Source organism: Halichoerus grypus, chromosome X, assembly GCF_964656455.1.
Source record: "Halichoerus grypus chromosome X, mHalGry1.hap1.1, whole genome shotgun sequence".
In the NCBI taxonomy this organism is placed as follows: Eukaryota; Metazoa; Chordata; class Mammalia; order Carnivora; family Phocidae; genus Halichoerus; species Halichoerus grypus.
The window spans coordinates 31,340,308-31,366,416 of NC_135727.1; the positions used below are offsets into that span (position 1 = coordinate 31,340,308).

Sequence of the window (26,109 nt, forward strand, 5' to 3'; positions counted from 1 at the left end):
GTTTTGTATGTTATTGAAGTTGAACAGGTATAAATTCAAATTAGAGGGTTATAACTTTAGGATGTTAAATATAATCCCCATGAAAACCACAAAAATAGAGTTGAAGAATACAATCAAAAGGAAATGGGAAACAAATTTAACTATTTCACTATAAAAATTAATTAAACAGAAAGAAAACAGCAATGCAAAAAATGAGAGACAAAATAGCTCTAAGGCACATAAGAAAACAAATAGCAGAATAAAAGAAGTCTCTCCTTATCAGTAATTACTTGAAATGTGAATGGATTAAAAGGTAATCAAAAGAGAGATTTGTAGAATGGATAAAAAATTATGATCCCACTATATGCAGCCTACAAGAGATTTATTTTAGATCCAAAGACACACATGGGCTGAAAATGAAAAACAGAAAAAGATATTCCATGCATATAGTAACCAAAGAGAGCAGGGGTGGATATACTAACATTGAACAAAATAGACTTAAAAGTTTTAACAGGTCACAACAGACAAAAAAGGACATTGCATATTGATAAAAGATGCAGTACACAGCAAGAAGATAAAACAATCATAAACATCTACACACCCAGTAACAGACCATCAAACTATATAAAGCAGGGGTGCCTGGGTGGCTCAGTCGTTAAGCGTCTGCCTTCGGCTCAGGTCATGATCCCAGGGTCCTGGGATCGAGCCCCGCATCGGGCTCCCTGCTCAGCGGGAAGCCTGCTTCTCCCTCCCCCACTCCCCCTGCTTGTGTTCCCTCTCTCACTGTCTCTCTCTGTCAAATAAATAAATATTTAAAAATACATGTAAAAAGCAAAAATTGACAGAGCTCAAAGGAGAAACAGTTTTACAATAATACGTGGAGACTTTAATACCCCACTCTCAATACTAGATACTGCAAGCCGACCGAAGGAAGGAAGGAAATAGAGGACTTAAAGAACACAACAAACCAACTACATCTCACAGACACATACAGAGTACTCTACCCAACAACAGTATGCTTTCTGCTCAAGTGCACATGGGACATTTTCCAGGATAGACTGCATGTTAGGCCACAAATTAAGTCTCAAAAGATTTAAGAAGACAGATATCATACAAAGTATTTTCTCTGACCACAGTGGGATAAAGTTAGAAATCAATAACAGAAGTAAAATGGGAAAATTTATAAATCTGTGGAAATTAAACACTTAAAAAAATCAATGGTTCAAAGAAAAAAATCACAAGGGAAATTAGAAAATACTTAGAAATTAACAAAAACAAAATCACAACATACCAAAACTTATAGGACACAGCAAAAGCAGTGCTAAGGAGGAGATTTATAGTGATAAACACAACATTAAAAAATGGGAAAGATCTCAATTCAACAACAGAATTTTACAACTTAAGGAACTAGAAAGAGAGGAGCTAAACCCAAAGCTAGCGGAAGGAAGGAAATAAAGATTAAGCAGAGATAAATGAAATAGAGAATAGAAAAATAGAGAAAAGCAATGAAACCAAAGCTTGGTTCTTTGAAAAGATCAATGAAATTGACAAATCTTTAACTAGATGGACTAAGAAAAAAAGAACACTCAAAATTACTAAAATCAGAAATTAAAACGAGGACATTACTACCAGTTCTATAGAAATAAAAAGGATTATAGGAGAGTACTATGAGCAACTGTATGCCAACAAATTAGATAACCTAGATGAAATGAATAAATTCCTAGAAACACAAAGCCTACCAAGACTAAACCATGAAAAAAAATAGAAAAATCTGAATAGATCTATAGCTAGTAAGGAGTTTGAATCAGTAATCAAAAATTTTCTGTTGGGACCCCCCAGGTGGCTTAGTCGGTTGACTCTTGATTTCAGCTCAGGTCTTGATCTCAGCGTTGTGAGTTTGAGCCCCATGTCAGGCTCTGTGCTGGAGCCTACCTAAAAAAAAAAAAAAATTTCTGGGGTGCCTGCGTGGCTCAGTCAGTTGAGCATCCAACTCTTGATTTCGGCTCAGGTCATGATCTCAGGGTCATGGGATTGAGCCCCACATCAGGCTCCGCACTCAGTGCAGAGTTTGCTTGAGATTCTGTCCCTCTGTCCCTCCCCCTGTTCTCTCTCTCTCCAATAAATACATAAATAAAATATTTTTAAAAATTTCTGATGAAGAAAAGCTCTGGACCTGATGTCTTCACTGGTAAAGTCTACAAAACACTTAAAGAAGAACTAACCTCAATCCTTCTCAAACTCTTCTGAAAAACTGAAGGGGAGGGAACACACCCTGACTTATTCTATAATGTCAACATTACCCTGAAACCAAAGCCAGACAAAGACAGTACAAAAAAACTACAGCAGTACCCCGTATGAACATCGATGCAAAAATCCTCAACAGAATGCTGGCAAATAGAATTCAGCAGCATATTAAAAGGATTATATGCCATGACCAAGTAGGATTTATTCCTGGAAAGCAAGGATGGTTCAACATATAAAAATCAATGTAATACACCACATAAACAGAAAGGAGGGGAAAAAACCTACATGATCACCTCAACTGACACAGCAAAAGCATTTGACAAAACTCAACATCTCTCATAATAAAAATACTCAACAAACCAGGAACAGAAGGGAATTTCCACAATCCAATCAAGGGCCCCTATGAGAAACCCACAGTGAACATTATACTCAATGCTGAAAGCCTGAAAGCTTTTCCTCTAAGATCAGGAACAAAGCAAGAATGCCCATTTTTGCCGCTTCTTTCCAAGATGGTGCTGGAAGCACCACTGAACTGTATACCTAAAAATGGTCAAAATAGTAAATTTTATGTTATGTGTAACAAAAAACATAGTTATTATAGTTCTATATGGTCATTAGCATGACTTTTTTAAAAAAGATTTTATTTATTTGAGAGAGAGAGAGCACAAGCAGGGGGGAGGGGCAGAGGGAGAGGGATAAGCAGACTCCCCACTGAGCAGGGAGCCCGACATGGGGCTTGATCCCAGGACCCTGGGATCATGACCCGAGCCAAAGGCAGATGCTTAACCAACTGAGCCACCCAAGCGCCCTGGTCATTAACATGACTTTGAATGGATATATGGATAGACACTATTTATTGGATCAGTCCCTCATCAATAGAGTCTTAGGTTGTTTCTCAATGTTTTGCAATTGCAAGTAGTACTCTGATGAACATCCTTACATTTAAAACTATGTGCATGATTTTCTGATTTATTCCGCAGCGTAAATTCCTAGAAGTTGCTTTGTTAGATTTACATGGTACTAAGGATTTTGATATATACGACACAGTTACCCTACAGAAAAGCTTACCAATTTGTACATCCACAAGAAGTGACTGACATTGTAAGAGTGGGCACTCTTGATGACATTAATCCTATCTTAGGTCCTCTGGTCCTCCAAAGGGACCACAGGAAAGCAGAATGGCTCTCTTCCAGAGAGAGAAATTATGGTAGTTATGGACCATTTCATGAAGAGCCAAAATTCCATGTTAAGAAGCTACACTGCTGGAGGCAAATCTCAGAGCTGTCCCTGCTGGACATTCCATCTGTGGGCCCTGGATACCCTCCCCTCCATCAGTCTCCCCATTAACCTGAAACTATGCCCAGGCCCCTCTTTCAGTGTTCTCCCAACTCAATCTGACTTGGGCCTTGGCTGTTGGTGACTTTGTCAATGTCACTGCAATTTATGATAGGCCTTTTTCGTGTTTGGTGTAGAAAACAAAAATTGAAACAATCAAAAAAAGACAACAAAAACCTCTCGGGGAACAGCCTCTATATCCCTTTTTTCTCCACAGAAACCGGAGGATGGCTAGGTGATAGAAATTTTCTTAGCATCTCTTAACTTCTCCAAACCCATTCTATTTGATCTTACATAAAAATCTAAAAGCCTATCTCTCCAGAAGCCTTAACCTTCTTTTCTCTCCTAGTAAATAGCTAGATTTCTCTACAGAGAACAAACAGGGGGCGCCTGGGTGGCTCAGTCGTTAAGCGTCTGCCTTCGGCTTGGGTCATGATCCCAGGGTCCTGGGATCGGGCCCTGTGTCGGGCTCCTTGCTTGGCGGGGAGTCTGCCTCTTCCTCTCCCTCTGTGTGCTCTCTCTCTCTCAAATAAATAAATAAATAGACAAATCTTTAACAAAAAGAACAAACTGATGGTTACCAGAGGGGAGGGGGGGTAGGGGATGGGCAAAATGGGTGAAGGAGAGAGAGAGATACAGGCTTCCAGTTATGGAATGAATAAGTCATGGGAATAAAAGGTACAGCAGAGGGAATACAGTCAATGATACCGTAATAGCATTGTATGGTGACAGGTGGGGGCTGCAACTGAGCGCAGCATTAAGGTATAAACTTGTCGAATCACTATGTTGGGCACCTAAAACAAATGTAACATTGTGTGTCAACTAGACTCAGGAAAAAAAAAAAAGTGAGATTTCTCTTAAGGGCCCTCAGGAGATGGTTGAGGTAATTATCTAGGCTAAGACAAAATATAGCAGGGAAATAAAAAAGAGGTCAAGCCTGATTTTAAGCTTATAAAAGTAAAATATGTATATGGTAAAATGTTCAAACCGTACACAAGGGTATACATGAAAAGTCAACAATTTCTTGCCATGTAAGACTCTAGTCCCTCTCCTCAGGGCTAAGCATGGTTAACAATTTTGTATGTATCATTCCTGAAATTTCCTAAGCATATACAAGTTATTGTGAATATCAATTTTTACACCAATGTGATCACCCTATCCATGATTTCCTGCAACCCACTTTTTCCCCCCTCAATAATATATCTTAACAGGGCCGCCTGGGTGGCTCAGTCGTTAAGTGTCTGCCTTCAGCTCAGGTCATGGTCCCAGGGTCCTGGGATCGAGCCCCACATCGGGCTCCCTGCTCAGCGGGAAGCCTGCTTCTCCCTCTCCCTCTCCCCCTGCTTGTGTTCCTGCTCTCGCTGTGTCTCTGTCAAATAAATAAATAAAATCTTAAAAAATATATATATATATCTTAACAGGTTCAAATCAACACTTCTAAACCTATGTCAATTTTTTTTAACGCATAGGTTACTATATCCATCGTGTGGATAACACCGTTTCTTTAGCCATATGGACATTTAGATTGCTTCCAGGTTGCTATAGAAACTTTGCAGCAGTGAACACCTTTCATCATCCATCTTTATCGTAGTGTACACCTACAGAATAAAATCCTAAACACGAGAGGCGCCTGGGTGGCTCTATGGGTTAAGCGTCTGACTTTGGATTTAGGCTCAGGTCATGATCTCAGGGTAGTGAGAGCGAGCCCCGGATTGGTCTCCATGCTGGGGGCATGGAGCCTGCTTCAGATTCTCTCTCCCTCTCCCTCTGTCCTCCCCCCCCCTTTAAAAAAAAAAAAAACCCTTAAATGTGAAATTGTTGGGTCCAGGGAAATGTATGTTTAAAATATTGGAAAATATTGCCAAGCGGCTCTTCGAACTGTGTCCTTAAGCAGATTTTGTTCTTTGGCAAGATAGAAGAGTGTTTTTAATTTTTATTTGCACACATTAAGAAAGAAATAAGGACTTTCAAAGTGGCAACTGCTTATGATGTCTGTTGCCAATGGAGAATGACTCACATATTGTGCATACAAATAATGTCAGGAGTCCACCTGCCTGAGAGCGGTCGGTCCCTAGCACTGGCTCGCCGAGTGTTCAGGGGCAAAATAAAGCAGAAAACTGCGTGTTGTTCAGCAAGCCTGGCTTTCCATTAACTTTCCATTTATAGTATCAGTCGTGTGGCAACGAGCCTGAAACTATCTGGCTACAGGGAGGTAAAATCTTCTGTTGTCTTAACTGAATAAAACAACACAAAATAGTGACACTGATAAAGAAGGAAGTAGAGGGGTAGTGCCAAATATTAATGAATTTGGAACCCACCAGCATATCTACTTTTAAATGTCTCAGGCACAGAGTCAAGGTAAAACCATCTCCATGGGAGACGAGCTAAGTCTACAAAGTGAAGAGATCATTTTCATGACGGACCGTGAAGTGTCTTTACTATGGCCGGGAGCTTTTCGCTCCAGCGACGCTGTCTATTAGCTGCTAAGTCGCCTGCACCCTCGTCGCTCTGTAAATATCGCTGTGGCCTGCAGATCCTGCACTGCCCTAACCACCAGCTCTCATTCTGGGCACATCTATGGCGACTAGGAACGGTCAGGCATTCCTACTGTGCTTTCCGCAAGTGTCGCCTACGGGACATGATGCATCTCTAGGAAAGAGCCTCTCTTGCTGGAACCTTTTTCATCCTGGCCTGGCAGGGCCTGGTGGGATGGGTAACCCTCAGAGCAAGGCCGAGGGATCTCTCCTAAACTTACTTCATTGCACATGTAACTACTGAACTAAGGATAGCTTAGAAGGAAATGCACTAGTATTATCTCCATTTTACTAACGAGAAAGATGAGGCACAAGAGAAGTTAAGTAAACTTCCCTATGGTCACCTAGCTAGCAAATGGCAGGAGAATGGAGATTTGGGGCACCTGGGTGGCTCAGTCGGTGAAGCATCTGCCTTTGGCTCAGGTCGTGATCCCAGGGTCCTGGGATCGAGCCCCTTGCTCGTAATCTCTCTCTCATGCTCTCTCAAATAAATAAATAAATAAATAAATAAATAAATAAATAAATAAATAAATAAAAATCTTTAAAAAAAAAAGAGAGAGAGAATGGAGATTTGAATCCTGCTCTGACTCCAAAACCCCCATCCTTTCTTCCACTATCTGGACAGGCTCTATTTCCATACTTCTTCCCCACCAGCTGAAAAAGGAAAAAGCCAGCAGTGTACCACGTTTGGAACTCACAAACAATGATTTCGAAATGCAGGGTATATGTTACCTTGTCAGAATCCTGAATTATTTTAACATTCTCTGTGCCAAATTTTTCACCATAAAGTTTCACGAGTCTCAGGGAAATCTCTGAGAGGCCGGTGAGCTTTGGTTCTTTATAGATGTACTCCTTCCCATCTTCTTCTTCAAAGAAAGACTATTGTAGAGTGAAACACACAATCACTTATAAATAGTCTGAGCAAGCACAGCACTTAAAGAAAGTGTACAAAATAGCTAGCAATAATATATTTGAAATACATTTTAAATCGTACTGAAAGCCACGTGGCGTGTATTCACTCTTTTAACTTCAAATAAGTAAGAATTTTCAAATTCGCCATCATAGGGACATGAAATTGGCCTGAAGATTTCCATACTAGGGCTCTTCTCATTCCCTGTCACACTTACCTGTTTATTTGAAAGTGTACAGCGCCAGATATTAAATATATACTTTCAGAAGTTCAACAGAAAAATGAAACTGAGGGAAAAATTCAAATCTTCTATGTTGCACTCTGACCTAATGGATCTAGATATGGAAACCAAAGTGAACTTTACACTTAGAGCCTCCTGGCCTGCTGTGATCAGCCCTCTAGCTAGACACACTCCAAGAACCAGTACGCGCTGCTAGAGCAATCTAATAATTCAAAGGTGAATGTTTAAAAAGAAAAACAACTTTACGAACAGAAGTATACTTACTTGGCCATAAAAGGCAACTCTGAAGAAAGTTCCTAAAAGTCTTTTTTTTGTATGCATAACCTCTAGAACTTTTGTGTAAGCTCCATGAAGAGTTCTATAAACTTGAGTAAGTTTCTGAAAAAGGAAAATATACAAATCAGCTTTGTCTTTTGGTTCATTACTAAATGGCTAAGATACATGCACCGGGTTGCGGGGGGGGGGGGGGGAGGTTTGGGGAAGCAACGCTATTTCCTTTTCAAAATGGTTTTGTTGGGGTCCCTGCCCCTTTGTCACAATTAGACAAAATTCCTCAACCATGTTGTCTAAGGGTAGAGGGCCGCCTGGGTGGCTCAGTCGGTTAAGTGTCTGCCTTCAGCTCAGGTCATGATCTCGGGGTCATAGGATTGAGCCCTGCATCGGGCTCCCCGCTCAGAGGGGAGTCTGCTTCTCCCTCTGCCCTCTGCCCCTCCCTGCCACTCACGTTCTCTCTCTCAAATAAATAAAAAATCTTAAAATTTTAAATTAAAACAAAAAATGCAGATATAAAAATGAGTATACACCTCAGTGAGGACTGCTTTTATACAAGCTTACAGAAGTTTTCAAAGAGCACCCAGAAAAAGGGAGTAGGTTATTTTCACATTATTAAGAATGTGAAAAGACAACCTATAAAATGGGATAAAATATTTGCCAATTACAGATGTGATAAAGGTGTACTATCAGAAAACATAAAGAACTCTCAGGGGCACCTGGGTGGCTCAGTCGGTTGGACGTCCAACACTTGATTTCGGCTCTTGTCGGGCTTCGGGGTCGTGGGATCGAGCCCCTTGTCGGGCTCCATGCTCAGCGGGGAGTCTGCTTCTCCCTCTCCCTCTGCCCCTCCCTCCGCTCATGCTCATGTTCTCTCTAAATAAAATCTTTAAAAAAAAATCTTAACAAAAAAAGAACTCTCACAACTCAACAACAAAAAGACCAACAACCAAATTTAAAAATGGGCCAAGGTCTTGAATGGACATTTCTCCAAAGAAGACACGCAAACACATAAAAAGATGTTCAAAATCATTGGTCATAAGAAAGTACAAATCAACACCACAATGTGATAACACTTCACATCCACTAAGATGGCTTTAATGAAAAACCCAAAACAACAAGCATTGTTCAGAATGTGGAGTGTATACACTGCCGGTGGGAAGGTAAAAGGGAAAGCAGTTTGGTGGTTATGCAAAAAGTTAAACAAAGAATTATCCTATGACCCAGCAATTCCATTCCTAGGTATATACCCAAGATAAATGAAAACATATGGCCACACAGAAACTTACACACGAATGTCTATAACAGCAACTATTTATAATAGCCAAAAGGTGAAAACAACCCAAATGTCTGCCAATGGATGCATGGATAAACAAATTGTGGCATATCCATGCGATGGAAAATCATTCAGCCATAAAAAGGAATAAAGCTCTGATCCAGGCTACAACTTGGAATAACCTGTAAATATTATGCTAAGTGAAAGAAGCCAGACACAAAAGGTCACATCTTTTTTTTTTTTTTAAAGATTTTATTTATTTATTTGAGAGAGAGAGAGATAGCAAGAGAGAACATGAGTGGGGAGGAGAGGGAGAAGCAGGCTCCCTGCTGAGCAAGGAGCCTGATGTGGGGCTCGATCCCAGGACGCTGGGATCATGACCTAGGCCAAAGGCAGTGGCTTAACCGACTGAGCCACCCAGGCACCCCCAAAAGGTCACATCTTTATTAATCCCTTTTTATGCCACATCCAGAATAGGCAAATCCAGAGAGACAGAAAGCAGATTGGTGGTTACCAGGGAATGGCGGGTGAGGCGGAGAGTGATTACTTAGTGGGTAGGAGGTGTTTTCCTGGGGTGATGAGAATGTTTTGAAACTAGAGAGAGGTGGTGGGTTTGGACTATCACGAATGCACTGAATGATCCTGAATTGTACACTTTAAAATGGCTAATTGTATGTTCTGTGAATTTCACCTCAATAAAAAAGGGGAGCACAGAAACAGTTGAGCTCAATTGGAGGGAAATTTTCCTTATCTTTATGGCTGTTATCTCTGACACTTTTCAGCCCATCCCATAAAGATACAGTGAAAAATTATACATCAGTGTCCTAGAAACAATGACTACACCTCGTGTAGAACGCCAGGGGATCTGCACAGACCTTTACAAGCCTCCAGGGAAACAGGAGTAGTGTCCCTATAGAAAATACCGTTTCCTCTCACGTGTAGAGAAGATGTATTTTTCTTTCTTCCCTGTTAGTTAATTGAGGAGCAAAATGCTCCCTGGGTTTCTAACAGCCTGATCTTCAAGCTAGTAAGAAAGTAGGTACTATGGACATTTTACAGAGGTTCTTAGGATGTAATGCTTCGAGAAAAGGAGCAACGCCATTTCTTTTCTTTTTTTAAAAGATTTTATTTCTTATTTGAGAGAGGGAGAGGGAGAAGCAGGCTCCCCACCAAGCAAAGAGCCTGACATGTGGCTCGATCCCAGGACCCTGAGATCATGACCCGAGCTGAAGGCAGACGCTTCATGGACTGAGCCAGCCAGGCGCCCCTGCCATTTCTTTTCTTGTCTCATGGGCTACTCTTTGCCACCTCTATGACCTAGGTTTAATTATTCATCTCTTGCTTATTCATAGAATCACTTGAACTCCATTATGGTTTTTCAGGCATGTCCCATATACACCAAAAGTATGGCAAAGAGAGAAAGGCCTAGATCCTGGGAAGAAAAAGTGAGTTGGACCAGAGCCAGTCTGAAGCAGAGATTAGAACACTATGCAGATGATATTAAATGTATGTGTTTCCCCTCTGGGAAACTTCTTCAACAATGAGAGCGTGCTTGCTATACGTAAGAATAAATGGCTTTGCTTTAAAGAAAAGTGGGGGGGGGGGGCTTGAATCCTAAATCACCCCTTCCCAGCACAGCAGGGGTAGAAATTATGATACAGACTCAGAGACTTGAATATAAAACATTCCTATTCAGTGCGGTTGGCAACAGGTGTTCATTATATACTAGTCTTTTTTTTTTAAGATTTTATTTATCCATTTGAGAGAGACACGGAGAGAGCACCAACAGGGGGAGGGGCAGAGGGAGAGGGAGAAGCAGACTCCCCGCTGAGCAGAGAGCCGACATGGGACTTGATCCCAGGACCCTGAGATCACGTCCCAAGCTGAAGTCAGACACTCAACCGACTGAGCCACCCAGGCGCCCCACTACTAGCCTTTATTAATTACCCTTTACCAACAGCTTTGGCTGGCAGACTAAACTGGAAAAACTCCTCATGGCAGGACTATTACTAGTGTCTTAATTACCTCCCCCATTCTCAGCTGCCAGCAACTTTGGTCTCCTCATGGAATTGCAGAGAATAGGCTAGGCCTATGCCTCTTCTCAGAGCAACATGGAAATTCAGTAGCTTTTTTGCGTGAAGGTTTGGTGAAGACAACACTGAATTTTTTATGCCCTGAGGGGAAAGGGGGGGAAGTGCTAGATTAAAATGTTCTAAGAACCACTTACATAATCAAAATTTAAACTTGTATTTTGGATGTTTTACCCTTAATTTCATTTGGAAAATTTATATGAATGTAAGGTAGAATTCTCATTTTAGGATTTCACAGGATTTTGAAGGATAGGAACTTTCAAATTGGACGAATGTGTCAAAACGACACAGTTAAGTATCTATATTCTATAATAAAATACAAATGCCATAATACAATGAACCTTCTAATTTTGAGAGGACACATAGTAGAGGGATAGTGACATAACTACATGACTGTTTTTTTTTTCCAAGACCAAAATAAAATGTAGTTGAGGCCAACGATGCAAATGTTTAAATTACCTACCTCAAATTCACGACGTTTCTCATAAATTGGAATGATCAACTTGGAAATCTCAGAAATCACTTCATAACGTTCTGCTTTCCATAAGCCATCCACACATTGTTCTAGCAACTCCAGCAACACTTCCTGCATTAAGAGCAAAATGCAATCAGGGATTAGAGATGGTTTGACAGTTCTGGGCAAATAAATCCTGAACCATTTCAAGTTCACAGAGAACAAACAGAACGTGCACCGAAGGAGTAGGGCTTATGTAACTCTATTTTCTAAATCAAATACTTGAAATATTTGAAATGGAAACCCTTCTTAAAAATATGAGAGTAATCCCTGACCATAGTGAAGTGTACCTATTTATTTTGTTCACTCACACAATGAAGATGTTAACTGTACTTACAAATGTCACCCATTAAGGAGTATCTTTAAGATACTCACAAGAAGATGGGGACTCGGGGAGGACCCCACGTGACTACAGAGGCATTGTTTGTTCCAAATGGGAGAATGAATGAAGGCCTGATGGGATAAACCCCACTAAGCTTATGAATGTTCACTGTTGTTTTTTTTTTTTATACTGAAGTTATATTTACACAGAATATAACAGAGTCTTAAGAAGATTTGACAACTTACAAGCTCTTGTGTTAGCGATATGGATGTTTATGAAAATGAAGCTTTTGGTAAAGAATGCTTCCTTCCTGACTGTTGGCCCTAAAACTGGGGAGATTGAGAGGTTAATAGCTCAAGATAGAGATCTCTGACTGTGCCAGAATGATAACAGCTGCGACAAATTATTTTATGACCCACCATCTCATGTTCTCAACAATAAGAAGATGAAGCCCATTACTGCGGCTAGCCTTAGTCTTAGTCTTAACAGCTTGTTTCTATCTCGAAGACATGCTCTTGAGATTTACAGAACTGAATGCTAAAACGGCTCTTCCTGTATCCCCTTAAGCAATTTTGAACTCAACTTCTTCCTAAACTGGTTCTTTCACTTGGGTTTTTCCTAGTCAGCCGGGTCAACACCCTATGAGCCCTGAGCTAGAAAACTGAAGAGTAGTTTTGACTCAGCTCCTGGGATGGGTTCAAGGGTGTCCCTCAAAAAGAGATGTTAAAGTCCTAACCCCCAGTTACCAGAAGGCCAGAATGTCACCTTATTTGGAAATAGGGTCACTGTGGATATAATTAATTGCAGCACAATCATACTGGAGTACAGTGGGCCCTTAATCCAATATGGCTGGGATCCTCACAAGAAGATGGGGACTCAGGGACGACCCCACGTGACTACAGAGGCAGAGTCTGGAGTAACAGCTCCAAGTCAAGGAACGCCAGAGGCCAGCCAGGAAAAGGCGAGGAAAGATTGTTCCCACAGTGTCAGAGGGGAACATGGTCTGCTGACACCTTGATTTCAGACTTCTAGATGCTTGAGCTGTGAGACGATACGTGTGTGCCCTCGGTTACGGCAGCCCTGGAGAACCAATGTGCTCTCTCTCCACTCATCCTCTCATCAGCTCGTTGCCAACTTCTGCCAGTTTGACTTCCTAAATATTTCTCAAATCTGACTCTTCCTCCACTTCTACTCTCACTGCTAAAGTTTAAGACCGTGTCATTTTTTTCTAATTGGTCTTCCTACCTCCAGCCTCGACACTTATAAATCTATCTGCCGTAGGCTTCGGATTCCAAGGCAAACCAGACCACGTCCCTCTCCCCTTCTTAAAATCTCATCATGGCTGTCCCTTCGTTCACAGAGCAAAGGACAAGTTCTTTCATTTGGCACACGAGGCTTGCAATAGTCTGGCTGATGCTTCTATAATCTCATCATTCACCATGCCCAGCCTTGTACTTTATGCTCCAACAACAATGAGCTACTAGTAGTTTCCCTGCCCTCACTCTGTGCCTTTGTTCATGCTATGCCCTCTGCCCTTTACACCGCTTCACTTGGTTAACCCCTTTAAGACGGCTTAGGTATCACCTCTTCTGGGATCCTTCTCCTAATCAATACAGACCAGCAAGACACTAGATACCTTTTATCCTGCTCTGAGAATTCATTGGGTGGATGTACATCCCTCAACTTGCCCATTATCTATGTATCTGACTTTCCAAATAGGCTGTGACTCTTCAAGAGTAGTAACAGTATCTTATTTATATTGGTTTCTTTAGTCATTAATGCCAAATTAAAATTTCTAGCAACAGTGGGAAGGAAGGACTTTGGGGGAATTAAAAATCTTTTACAAACTAGTGAGTCCCAGAAATGTAAAGCTGGTTTATAATAGGGAAGAAAAATTCACTGTAATATATAGAACAAAGCAGGATACAAGAGAAAACTGGTACCTCCAAGAGATACAGAAAAAGCACTTGAAAAAACGCAACATCCCTTCATGATATTAAAAAAGAACTCTCAGCAAACAAGAAGGAGAAGGGATCTTCCTCAATCTGATAAAGGGCATCTACAAGAAACCTATAGGCTGAACACTCACAAGTTTGAGAACGAGTCAAAATGTCTGCTCTCGCCACTTGAATTCAACATGATGCTGAAGGCGCCAGCCAGTGAAACAAGGCAACAAAAAGAGAGAAAAGGCATATAGATTGGCGAATGTAAAACCATCTGTGCAGATGACATGACTGTGTACATAGAAAAGCCTAAGGAATACACAAACCACTAAAACGAATATGCATATTTAGCGAGGTGGCAGATCGTAAGATCAACATACAAAAATCAATTGTATTGATATATATCAGCAACAATAAATTGAAAAAGAAATCAAGCAATACTATTTACAGTGGCAGCAAAACATCAGTTATCTAACAATAAATCTAGCAAAAGACAATAAATCCAGCAAAGCCCTGAAAAATCACAAAATACCGCTGGGAGAAATGAAAGATGACCAAAACAAAGGTTCACTGAAAGATTCAACATTGTTAAGCTTGCCACTCTCCACGTAAACTTAACAAAATCCCCAAAAAACTTCCAGCAGGCTATTTTGAGGAAATCAGAAAAGAGGATTCTGAATTTTATATGGAAATTCAAAGGATGTAGAATAGCCAAAATGACTTGGAAAAAAAGAAAAGCTGGAGGGCTAACACTACCTGATTTCAAGACTTATAAACTTAGAGTAATCAAGATGGTGTAATATTCATATCAAGATGGACAAATAGGTCAGTGCTACAGAACAGAGTCCAGAAATAGGCTGCACACATATAAAGAACTAAAATTTGACCAAGGTGCCAAGTAATTCAATCAGGCAAAAGGAAAGTTTCATTTTCCCCCATATGGTGAGAACCATCTAAGTATCTGCTTTCAACCTTGACCTCTATCTAATTCCATGCTCAAAAATGAATTTCAGATTACAGACCTAAATATAAAACTTATAAACAAAGTTTATAGAAGAAAAGGTAAGGGACGCCTGGCTAGCTCAGTCAGAGGAGCGTGCGACTCTTGATCTCGGGGCTGTGAGTTTGAACCCCACGTTGGGTGCAGAGATTACCTAAAAATAAAATCTTTAAAAAAAAAAGTAAGACAATACCTTTGCAATCTTGAGGTAAGCAAAGATTTCTCAGACCAGACACAAAAAGAACAAACCACTAAAGATGGTAAATTGGGCTTCGTCAAAACCAAAACTTTTGGTTCAATAAAAGACCCAATTAAGAAATGAATAAACAGGGGCGCCTGGGTGGCTCAGTTGGTTAAGCGACTGCCTTCGGCTCAGGTCATGATCCTGGAGTCCCGGGATCGAGTCCCGCATCGGGCTCCCTGCTCGGCAGGGAGTCTGCTTCTCCCTCTGACCCTCCCCCATCTCATGCTCTCTCTCTGTCTCATTCTCTCTCTCAAATAAATAAATAAAATCTTTAAAAAAAAAAAAAAAAGAAATGAATAAACAAATCAAAGATAAATCTTAGAACTTATATCCCGAATATATTAAAAAAAATGCCTACAAATCAATAAAAAAATGAACAATGCCATTTCTAAAAATGGGCAAAAGACTTGAACACACATTTCACAAAAGAAGATAGATGAAAGACAAAGCAGCACATGAAAAAGTGCTCAACATCATTAGTTATTAGGAAAATATAAATAATGGGGCGCCTGGGTGGCTCAGGAGGTTAAGCGTCCAACTCTTGACCTCAGCTCCAGTCTTAATCTCAGGGTCGTGAGTTCAAGCCCTGCGTTGGGCTCCACGCCCAGTGTGGAGACTATTGAAAAAAAAAAAAAGGAAAATATAAATTAAAAACACAATGAGATACCAATTCATGCCTAATAGAATGGCAAAAAAAAAAAAAAAAAAAAAAGATTAGCCACATCAGGTGTTGGTGGGGATGTGGAGCAACTGAAACTCTCGTCCAATCCTGGTGGAGGTATAAAATGGTCCAACCACTTTGAAAAACTCTTTGGCAATTTCTTGTAAGATTAAATACACAACTTCCCTGGGATCCAGCAATTTTACTCCTAGGTATTTACCCAATACCCAAGAATAATGAAAGCATATGTCCACAAAAGGTCATAGATAAGAATGTTTAGAGCAGCCTTATTCATAACAGCCCCGAACTGGAAACATTCCAAAATTCATCAACAGGAGAATGGGTTAAAAAAAAAAATCAGTTATCAATACAATGGAATACTATTTAGTAACGAAAAAGAACAAACTTTTGATATACTCAACAACATGGATGTATCTCAAAAACATTAGGTTAAGCAAAAGAAGCCAGACACAGAAGGGTATGTATTGAATGGAGTGAAGGATTCCATTTTTATGACACCAAAACAGGCAAAAGTAATCTACGGTGATAGAAATTAGGTGGTGGGGAGGGGAGACTGACTAGAGATGGGCATAAGAGAACCTTCTGTGAGAATGGATATATTCTATTTCTTGTTTCTGCTGGGAAGTTACACGGATGTATACAACTGTCAAAATTCATCAAACTGTTCACTTAGGAACGTGTTAATTACATCTTTAAAAACTACTGCAAATCATGGGACACCTGGGTAGCTCAGTTGGTTAAGCATCTGCCTGCAGCTCAGGTCATGATCCCAGGGTCCTGGGATCGAGTCCCGCATTGGGCTCCCTGCTCCACAGGGAGCCTGCTTCTCCCTCTCCCTCTGCTGCTCCCCCTGCTTGTGCATGCTCTTTCACTCTCTCTCTCTCCCTGACAAATAAATAGATAAAATCTTTTTAAAAATAAATAAAAACTATTGCAAATCAAAGGTCAGGAAAGCAGTTTTAGAAACAAATTAATTTCATTATTATTGGTTTAATTCATATATTTAAATACAGGCACTAAAGAGACAACCATTTGTACTTTTCATTTCAATAAAGCTCATAAATCAGTGTCAGTTATTTTTCCTTTGGCTCGGGCATGAGGACGAAGCCTTCTTCCATAAGCTGAAACATATAAAGGCTATTTTTGAACATGATTCTATGGGTATACATCAAATAAAATGTATAAACTATTACTGTAGAACACACAAGAGTTCCAACAAATGTGTTTACATAGAAAACAGATTATAGTTCTTGACTAATAAGAAATGTTGCCACTCTCCTTGAAAGTATTAGGGTCAGGCTCAAGGCTACTTCTGTGAATAAGATGAAGCTGTTATTTGGAAGACAAGAATGTAACTTCAGTTGTGCTCAACCATTTATCTTCCGCTGAGTCCTTCCACTGGCAGCCCATAACAACTGGAAGTCTCTGGAAAATCATTTAAGTCTAATTAAGACCAAACAAAAGTGAATTAACTTACCCAAGGCTTCACAGTCAAGAATTGAGCTGGAATTAAAATTCAAGTTTCTACATGCTGTAAATATCTACTCTTCTAGGTTCTGGGTAAAAGGTAACGTCACTGTCAGGTAGGTCAACCATCAAGTCTGACATTTGTGTAGTATTTAATGAGCCACAGAGAGCTTTCACATTTATTTTGAAGTGACCAGGATGGTATTGTCTTTATGTTACTGATGAGGCAAGAGACCCATATAGAAATAGTTAAAGCTTCTAGGCATGTCATTTTAGCTAAATGAACGAGAGCTAACTTAAGATTGTCTTGTATTAAAAAAACAAAACAAAACAATTCGGGACACCTGGGTGGCTCAGTCGGGTAAGCGGCTGCCTTCGGCTCAGGTCATGATCCCAGGGTCCTGGGATCAAGCCCCACATCGGGTTCCTTGCTCAGCAGGGAGCCTGCTTCTCCCTCTGCCTGCCGCTCTCCCTGCTTGTGCTCTGTCTCTCTCTCTCTGACAAATAAATAAATATAATCTTAAAAAAAAAAAAAACAATTCATAAAGTATATCTCTGTCACTTCAACCTGATTGCTTACGTTTCTTAATACAACTCTAAAAAATGTATTTCTATGGAGCTACAAACCCTTAAATTTCTGTTTTTGTTCATTTTTCATCTTCCCATTCTTTGCAAACTTCTCCGTGGTTCGGTCTTTGGTTCTCTGGTTTCCACTGGCTATGTTATCTCCCATCCTCACTCTGCTTTGGTTCTCACACAGATGACTTCCAGATGTGGCTCTCCAACCCTGATCTCTCTCCTCAGATTTGGTTCCAAACTTCTAATGGCCTGACAGTTATTTCCATCTTGATACATTCCTATTTCAAATTCAACACACGTCAAAAACGGAATTCATCATCTTCCCTGGAAAATCATCCACCTGTAGTTTTTCTGGAATATCCAAACCCAAAAGCTCAGAGCTACCTTTGACTCTTCCCTTCCCACAGCCAGCAGGCCTTCCTCCTTTCTTCGTAGTGTTTCGTGACTCTGTCAGCAGGTGGGTTTTGGCCCTGACTGCCTCATTCCTGGACTCCTGGGCAGCCCTCTCTCTAGCTCCCACGTTACCGCCAAATTACCCTCTCCTCTTCCTTGCTTTCATCCTGCCATTGTTCTGCCCCCAAAACTTTGAGAGCAGTTCAACATTCTGCTGGATAAAGCCCAAACATTCAAAGTTTCTAAAAAATCTGACCTCAACTACTTCTCTCTGTGAACCCAACTGGGTTTAGCCAAAAGGATCCATTCTACTGCCCCAATGCCTTACGCTTTCCCACCTCGTAGCTTTCGTCCCTGCTGGTCTCCTTCTCTGTTAGACCGCCTTCGTGGTGTCCTCTTTCTTCACCCCACCCCTCTCTAATCACAGCTCGCTGCTCTACCTCAGCTCAAAGGCATCTCTCTCACCTTTGACTTTACATGGAACAGTCCACTGTGTATATTATTCAAATGGCATGGTCTTGTTTTGTTCTGTTTTTTTCCCATTCCGTGTAGGTAGACACTGGAGGTCAGGGTTTGGCCCTCGCTAATTATTTTATAGCGCCTACATCACCAGCTCCAGAGCCTTGCTCCTAAGTCAATAAATATTTGTCGACTGACAACCGAAGCTGTTCGGTATCCTTATGAAGTTTACAGCAGAAATGTTCCATTTTTAAAAAGACTCTTATGCATACTCTGCTTAGCTGTTACACTGTGAGCTATATTTTTTATGGAAATTTTTCCAAAGCATGTTGACCCTGATCTGGTTACTGGGATGGTTATTTGAAGATGATAAATATCGCCTCTCTAAAGCCAGGCAATAGGAACAGTTCCAGAGGCAGGGTTCCACATTCCAAATAGGGACATCTCTGCCCTGGGCAGTTTTCATGCTTACAGTTCATTGGTCCTTAGTTCCCTTCCGAATTAAGTTAGCTGTAATAATTTTTTAATATAAATTTTAAGAAGTTAAATTTATATAACTGGCATTGCAGGCCCTGGAATCTTACTTCACTATAATGGACATCCATCATTCCAGCATCTTCTTTCATTGCTCCTTCTTCATCTATATTGGGAGTAATTTTCTTGAAGGCTGAACATCCATTAGGGAATAATTCTGTATGAATAGAAAGCAGTGAAAGGAATTTATTTTTTTAAAAAAAGCATTTTGTAAATAACAGCTTTACAGGGACTGGTTACCCTTAAAAACAAACGCAGATATTTTTGTGCCGATCAAAAATCCTACGTGCAATTTTCAGTCTGTAAAGAATTTTACAAATGATTCCCAACTACTACACATTTTACCAGTCTTTTCCCCCAAAATGCGAGCTCAAGTTACCAACAAGTAAGTTTCCTTCTTGGACTCTGCATCATCTCCAATGGCTAGTATAGGCAATGCTTCCCTAGTGTCATCTAACACTTTGATCCTGTATGTTTCTCGTTTGTCCTCTAATCAAGGAGGGCATGTACTTTTCAGGTAACCAGAGAATAAACTTTTGTAACCATTTCTAGTTCCTAATTTCACTGTAGAACTGGAAAAGGAAGTGGGTCGTTGGAGGAAGCCTAGCCTAGGACTTGTAAGAGAGGCAGAAAGAGAAAACATATGGCAGGGCTGAAGCATCCTTGGAGAAAAGGGGCAGGCACTGGGAGAATCGGAGCTTTCGGAGTTCGAGGGCTTCAGGTCTATCACTAATTGCGTGATTCGAGACATGCTCATCCCTCTAGAACCGTAAAAAGTTTCATCGGCTGTAAAACAGAGAGAACAGCTACTTCGTGAGAATCAAAGGAAATGCAAAGTGTTTAGAACAGAACCTAGCATATAAGGAGTGTTGAATGAGTTATTAACGACCAAAGCTACCAATAAATAAATGGGCTTTTCCAAGATTGGACAATTGTTGCCAGCTGGCAGAGTAAGTGAGGCTACAGCTGGGCCCCTGGGAAGCAGCAAGTGAGCCCAAGCTGAGAACAGCTGCTGTAGGATCGTGGACCAAATGGTTCCTGTCAAGCGAGAGTCTAGGTAGAGAAGGCAGGCCACGCGGCTGCCCTACACACTCTGGACAGGGGAACATGTCCAAACAGCTCTTGTCATGGCTGCCTTCATTTACCCTTCTGTAAGTGGGCTGTAATTTAAGAGTTACGGGAAATCCAGGCTCCTTATAAAAGAATCTGCTAGTCAGTGAAAAGTGGCTGGTCACAAGCGAAAAAAAACTGTTGCAATCTATTGTTCTACACCCTCTAGAACAGTGGTGCTTAGAAAGCATGATCTACTCACAGCTAAAGCGCTGGAAAGCTTCCCGAGGTTAGAGGTTGGGGGGAAAAAGAAGGAAGACTTAAGAGAGTCAGACTTCATATTTAGGAGATTTCTCAGAATTCTGTTACCAAAAAAAAAAAAGGTCAGGTATTGGGGCTTGGATTTTGCCAACTCCTCTTGTCTAAATGAAAGCTAACTGGACATACGCCATCTGGTAAGAGGCTTGATGGAGCGTGAGTTATCAAGTAAGCACCATGCTTCTGTGAGAGAATCAGAGAGAGAGACAGAACTCGGGTGAGGGAAGATGGGGTCATTCTGAAGTCCTTCAAGAATGGAGAAACACACTGGGGGCAGTCAGTGGATTTCTGTGAAGGAAGGAGAAGCAGAAATGAAAATGAGATTTACTTTGACCCAATGGACTTTAGGGCCATTTTTGTTCAAAGAAATTAGGTAATAAAAGCCACTGAAGATAGGGCGTGACACACTCCGTTTCTGAAGACAAGCATGCCTCAAATGGTCCGTGATAGACTTCTAGGAGCAATCTATTCAAAGCGCTGGACCACAACAAGATAAGGAACCAGCACCAGAACGTAAATCAATACATCTTTTCCTTCTTCAAGGAAGTCTACGGGGGAACAAATGTCCACTGAATTAAATATGCCCAGTGACATAGCTGATTTACATTTAGGATAATACTCCTTAGCTTGCTGTGGACCAGTAACAAACAGGTCTCAGATCGGCCACTCTCTGGGTAGTGCATTAGGAGAATGTTTTGAAATCGAGGAGAAAATGTCCCACTTGATCACCTCTGTGAAGTCAAGAGCCAGGCAGGAGGGAAGAGGGCCCCCAAAACTTGAGCGAAGCGATAGAGTGTAGTCCTCGACAGAGAAAAACCATCAGTCCCTGAAGGCCTCTAGCCGCTAGGTCCATGACTAGGGAAGAAATTCCTGTCTGCTCTGAGATTTATTAAGTGATTCCCAAATCTAGGATTCTTCTAGAATGCTGTAATTTAGGGGAGGGCAAAAAGAGGCACACTCCTATGCCTGAGATCAGATGAGGGTACAGCATCGTGGGAGAGAGTCTTCTGGTATATATTTTAAGTAGAAGGAGGGCAAATTATGTTTTTTTTTTTCTCAGAAACTGACAGGTCAACACCCACTTCGAAGTTTGATGTCTGCTTCATCTGGCAGAAAGCCTACTGTTATGGATTGCTAGCCTCGGATTCCACTATTCTTGCTAAGTGTGTTATCTTGATTCCTACGCCTGATGACGTAACTTTACCTAGAGGAGACTATAACCCCTTGTTTGCTTAATTTATTAGCACCCACCAAACTATCCAATGATATGAGGACCCTTTTGGTTGTGAGGGTCTTTAAAATGCTGGAAAGATTTTCAGATGAAGCAAGTTGCTGAATCTAGAAGTGGCCAGTGTATATACCCCAACAAAGGGAGGCATGCATTTCAGGAACCTCACATAGCCCTGTGTAGCATTACAGAAGGTGGTATTCAAGAGTCTGCTATCGATCTTTCTGGTATATGACCTGGATTCCTGACCTTGCCCTTCATAGCTATAGCTTCTCGATTCCTGACTGCTGTCCCAGGGAAAGCAAGATGCAAACGGTCCAAGGACAGACCATTACCCTGAGCACAAGTGATCCCAGGGGAAAAAAAAAAAAGTGGGGAGGAGCTTGGAGGATGGGGCAGCAGTCCAACGCTTGATAAAGTAAGACTGCTGGTCAGAAGAAGGATAAGAGGTTGAAAGTCCTGAGAGGAGGGCAAAAGAGGGGAAAGGCTGTGATTGGCAAGGAATCGGGAAATAAAAAGCCTGCAGAACTTAAGCTATCAGATCCTGGGTACAAAGAGTTGAGAAAGGGAGCAACATTACCCTATAAGGAATGAAAAGAACAGACTCTATGGGAAAGGAAATTCCTTTTTCTGGGTTGTTGGGGGAGCCCTCTAGGACGGAAGCTCTGTTGAACCTTGGACGCCAAGTGGGGGTGGAAGAATGCAGAGACTTGACTCTTGTCTTCCCCGGTGGGGGGGGGGGCGCAGAGAACAGTTGTGCCTGCCCTCAGGAAGAGAAGAGGGAGAGGTACATAAAGTCTAGCCTCCAAAGGAGATCTAGAATATTTGGGGCTTCTCAGATAAAAGAGAAATAGGGACATTTAGGCCTGGTTTCTATTTTATATCTGTGGGGGTAAGAGTAACCAACACCCAGTAAGCATCACCACTTAGAGGTAACTTACGTAAAAGGAAGAGAATGATAATGCCTAGGGTCCCTCTAGTAGGAAGAGCAAGAGCTTTGGCTGACTGAAAGAAGTGGGGGTGGGAGTGGCAGGGAGAACTGCACGTCTCCTTCCCCTTTCCCTTTCCAGTTCCGTGCCTGCAACATGAAAAAAAAGGATCTAGAAATAGGCCATTGCTGGTCTTCTGGAGTCAGCCCCCCGGAAGCGGGGAGGGGGGGGGGGGGCCGGTGCAAGCCTTTGCTTATTAGGCAACCACCCAATGGGACAAACTAGTTTTTTTCCTTAAAAACTCTAAACAGGAGAACATCTGTCTTCAGTATGTGAGCTGGTCAGTAGTATTTCATTTCATCTTGATTAAAAGAAGTGCTTTATAATGACTTCAAGAGAAATGGCATAGGAGTTTGAGAAAGCAAAATTTTTGCAATTGAGCTGTCGAAGATTTAAAATACCTTCCAACTCTCCTTCCCCTTTGTCCTCATGATCAAAGGACACTTAACAGTAGAAAGGTTGTGGAATTGCTCAACTATTTTTGTGAAGTCTGTCTTTAAGTGTTAATAAAACTTTTTTTTTTTTTTCTTTTCTGCACTCAACTGTATACTTTTATTTACCGGGCAAATATCCAGCTCTTACCTAGATCCTGAAGTTCTCAGACTGGATAACAGGTTAACGGATTAAGTTTTTAACTTGTGTTTTCAATTAGTAGTCCGCATTGGTATAACTAGCATAGTTTAATCAGCTAATCACCAAAAGGTGTTCTGGATCCTCGGAATGACTAAAGCCAAGGGTGGGGGGAACCCTGAGGATTTTACCACTGCCATCATTTTGGAATCAGCTTTGCTAGTTTAAGCAAGTAGGATTTTCCAAGTTTAAAAATAGATGGCAGCTATAAATAAATATGTAAACTCCTAAATTTGACATTATGTTTTGTTTAAAATGCTAAACATTTTTTCCTACTCTGAGAGGGGCCCCCTGATTTCTATGAAGGGTAAACTCTGAAAAACCTCGAAGGGATCATGAAGTAAGTATTTAAATGGGGGTTGGGCAAAATGGGTGAAGGGGAGTGGGAGATAACAGGCTTCCAGCTATGGAATGAATAAGTCACAGGAATAAAAGGCACAGCATAGGACTGTAATCACTGGTACTGTAATAGTGTTGTTTGGTGACAGATGGGAGCTACACTCGTGGTGAGCATAACATAATGTACAGAGAAGTTAAATCACTATGTTGTACACCTGACACTAGTTTAACATTGTGTGTCAACTATACTTAAATAAAAATAAAGTTTTTTAAGCACCATTTACACTTACTGAAACATGTCACACTGTTTGGTGTTCAGGCTAGCTGCCTCAAGCTAATGTCCAAAAAACCCACAGCAATATTTATATATATATATATATATATTTTAGTTGCTATTTGTCCAGTCTTATATTTTTAAAGCTTAAGGATTGATAATGGAGATGAATAATTCTTGATTTTTGCTTAATTGTAGGGTTTTTGGACTTGTGGAAACAAATTCTAGGGAAATATTTTAATGTTTCTAACCATTTTCAGTGGACATAAAACTCTATTGCGGATTTCTCTAATTAAAAAGAGGAGGTAATATTAACCTCATTTGTCTGAAAAATAGACCTAAAAACGTTTTAGTGTGTTTATTTATTTTTTTTTTAGATTTTATTTATTTATTTAAGACAGAGAGAATGAGAGAGAGAGAGAGAGCACATGAGAGGGGGGAGGGTCAGAGGGTGAAGCAGGCTCCCTGCCGAGCAGGGAGCCCGATGCGGGACTCGATCGAGGGACTCCAGGATCATTACCCGAGCCGAAGGCAGTCGCTTAACCAACTGAGCCACCCAGGCGCCCCGTTTTAGTGTGTTTAGAGTTCTCATATTAGTTTATTTGGAATTTCAATATTTCACAGGCAGACCAGTGATGTAGGAAAAAAAATCTCAAATGGGGTCTTCTTTTGATAAGTAAGATTTTCTACTTTCAAACCACCTTGTACTAAAAGGAGAAAACTAGAGTATGCCAATTTCAAACACATGGATTGTTAAAAAAATATTTCAGTATCAAACAGAAAGTGTTCATTTAAAATATAAGTAAAATGAATCTACATTTTAGTCATGACACCATGCTTGGGAAGGCTCTTTTTGGAAAGAGGTTCTCCCCACATGGGTGGTATTATACGAGGCAATCAAACACTGAGCCTTAGACGTGAAATGAAAGCCATATCGTTAGCTGTAGGAATTCTGGAGTTAAAAAACAAAAACAAAACAAAATATGGCTGTGTTCTCATAAACCAAGCCAGAGTGATAGGACTCCCACAAGACGGTTTCGTTTTGCTCTCATGTTACTCATTCAACCGCCTTAAAGTAGCTTGGCCATTATGATAGATAGTGGAAGGTTTCTTTGCAATAATCCATTGCCGATCAATTTTTAAACCTAGCTCAACTGTTTTACTACTTGAGTAGTTTTTACAGTAGGAGCCAGCAATATTGTTTCAGAAAGGGAAGCTTTCTGGCAGATTCTTGAATTCGACCTGCTGGATCCTGAAGCCCTTCAAGACCATTGACTCCCTTTTTGTTTCTCACCCTCCCCCCCCTCCCGGGGCCACTCCCCACCTCTCCGCCAGCTCTATTGACATAATTGATATATAACACTGTGTAAGTTTAAGGTGTGTGTGTTGATTCAATATGTGTATATTGCAAAACGATCACCACAGCGGTGTTAACGCCAACACATAATTACCATTTTGGGGGAGATGAGAATATTTAAGATCTACCCTCTCAGCAACTTTCAAGTATATAACGCAGTATCGTTAACTATAATCACTGTGCTGTGCATGAGATCTCCAGAATTTATTCATCTTGTAACTGAAAGTTTCTACCCTTTGACCAACATCTTCCCAGTTTTCCCCACCCCCCAGCCCCTGGCAACTACCATTCCACTCTCTGCTTCTGTGACTTCAACTTTCTAGATACTACATGAAAGTGAGATCGTACAGTGTTTGTCTTTTGCTTTCTGACTCATTCCACTTACAGAGCACCCTCAAGGTCCGTTCATATTGCCCAAAATGGCAGGATTTCCTTCTTCTTGTGGCTGAATAACATTCTATTGTGTATATGTGCCACATCTTTATCCATTCATACGTATCCATTTCGTATGTTTTTGTGTCATTAATTAGCATCTTTTCATTTCAGCTTGAAGAACTCCTTTCAGCATTTCTTGCAAGGCAGGTCTAGTGGTGATGAACTCCTTCAGCTTTTGTTTGCCTGGGAACGTTTATCTGTCCTTCATTTCTGAAGGACAACTTTGCTGGGAAGAGTGCTCTTGACTGGCAGTTTTATTCTTTCAGCGCTCTGAATAGATCATTTCGCTCTCTCCTTCCCTGCAAGGTTCTGCTGAGAAATCCACTGAAAGCTTTATGGGGTTCCCTTGTAAGTTACAAACTTATTTTTCCTGCTGCCCTCGGATTCTTTGTCTTTTGATAGTTTTACTATAATGTGTCTTTAGAGAAGCTCTCTTTGAGTTTTTTGGGGGATCTCTGAGCCTCGTGAACATG

The 26,109-nt window shown here is 40.9% G+C and overlaps 1 protein-coding gene across 6 annotated transcripts in view; it reads right to left on the bottom strand.

The window, feature by feature from the left end:
- The window catches only part of DOCK11 (dedicator of cytokinesis 11), a 185,620-nt gene that overhangs the window by 9,642 nt on the left and 149,869 nt on the right, over positions 1 to 26,109 (bottom strand). For 4 of the 6 annotated variants that reach the window (XM_078064090.1, XM_078064087.1, XM_078064089.1 and 1 more), the window contains 4 exons: positions 19,067 to 19,173; positions 11,343 to 11,465; positions 7,508 to 7,621; positions 6,825 to 6,971 (listed from right to left, as the gene is read on the bottom strand). In XM_078064090.1, the coding sequence (XP_077920216.1) occupies positions 6,825 to 6,971; positions 7,508 to 7,621; positions 11,343 to 11,465; positions 19,067 to 19,173 (491 nt within the window). Of the gene's footprint in view, positions 1 to 6,824; positions 6,972 to 7,507; positions 7,622 to 11,342; positions 11,466 to 16,558; positions 17,010 to 17,681; positions 17,909 to 19,066; positions 19,174 to 26,109 lie in introns of those variants that run through there. The other 2 variants (XM_078064092.1, XM_078064093.1) reach the window with 2 other exon arrangements.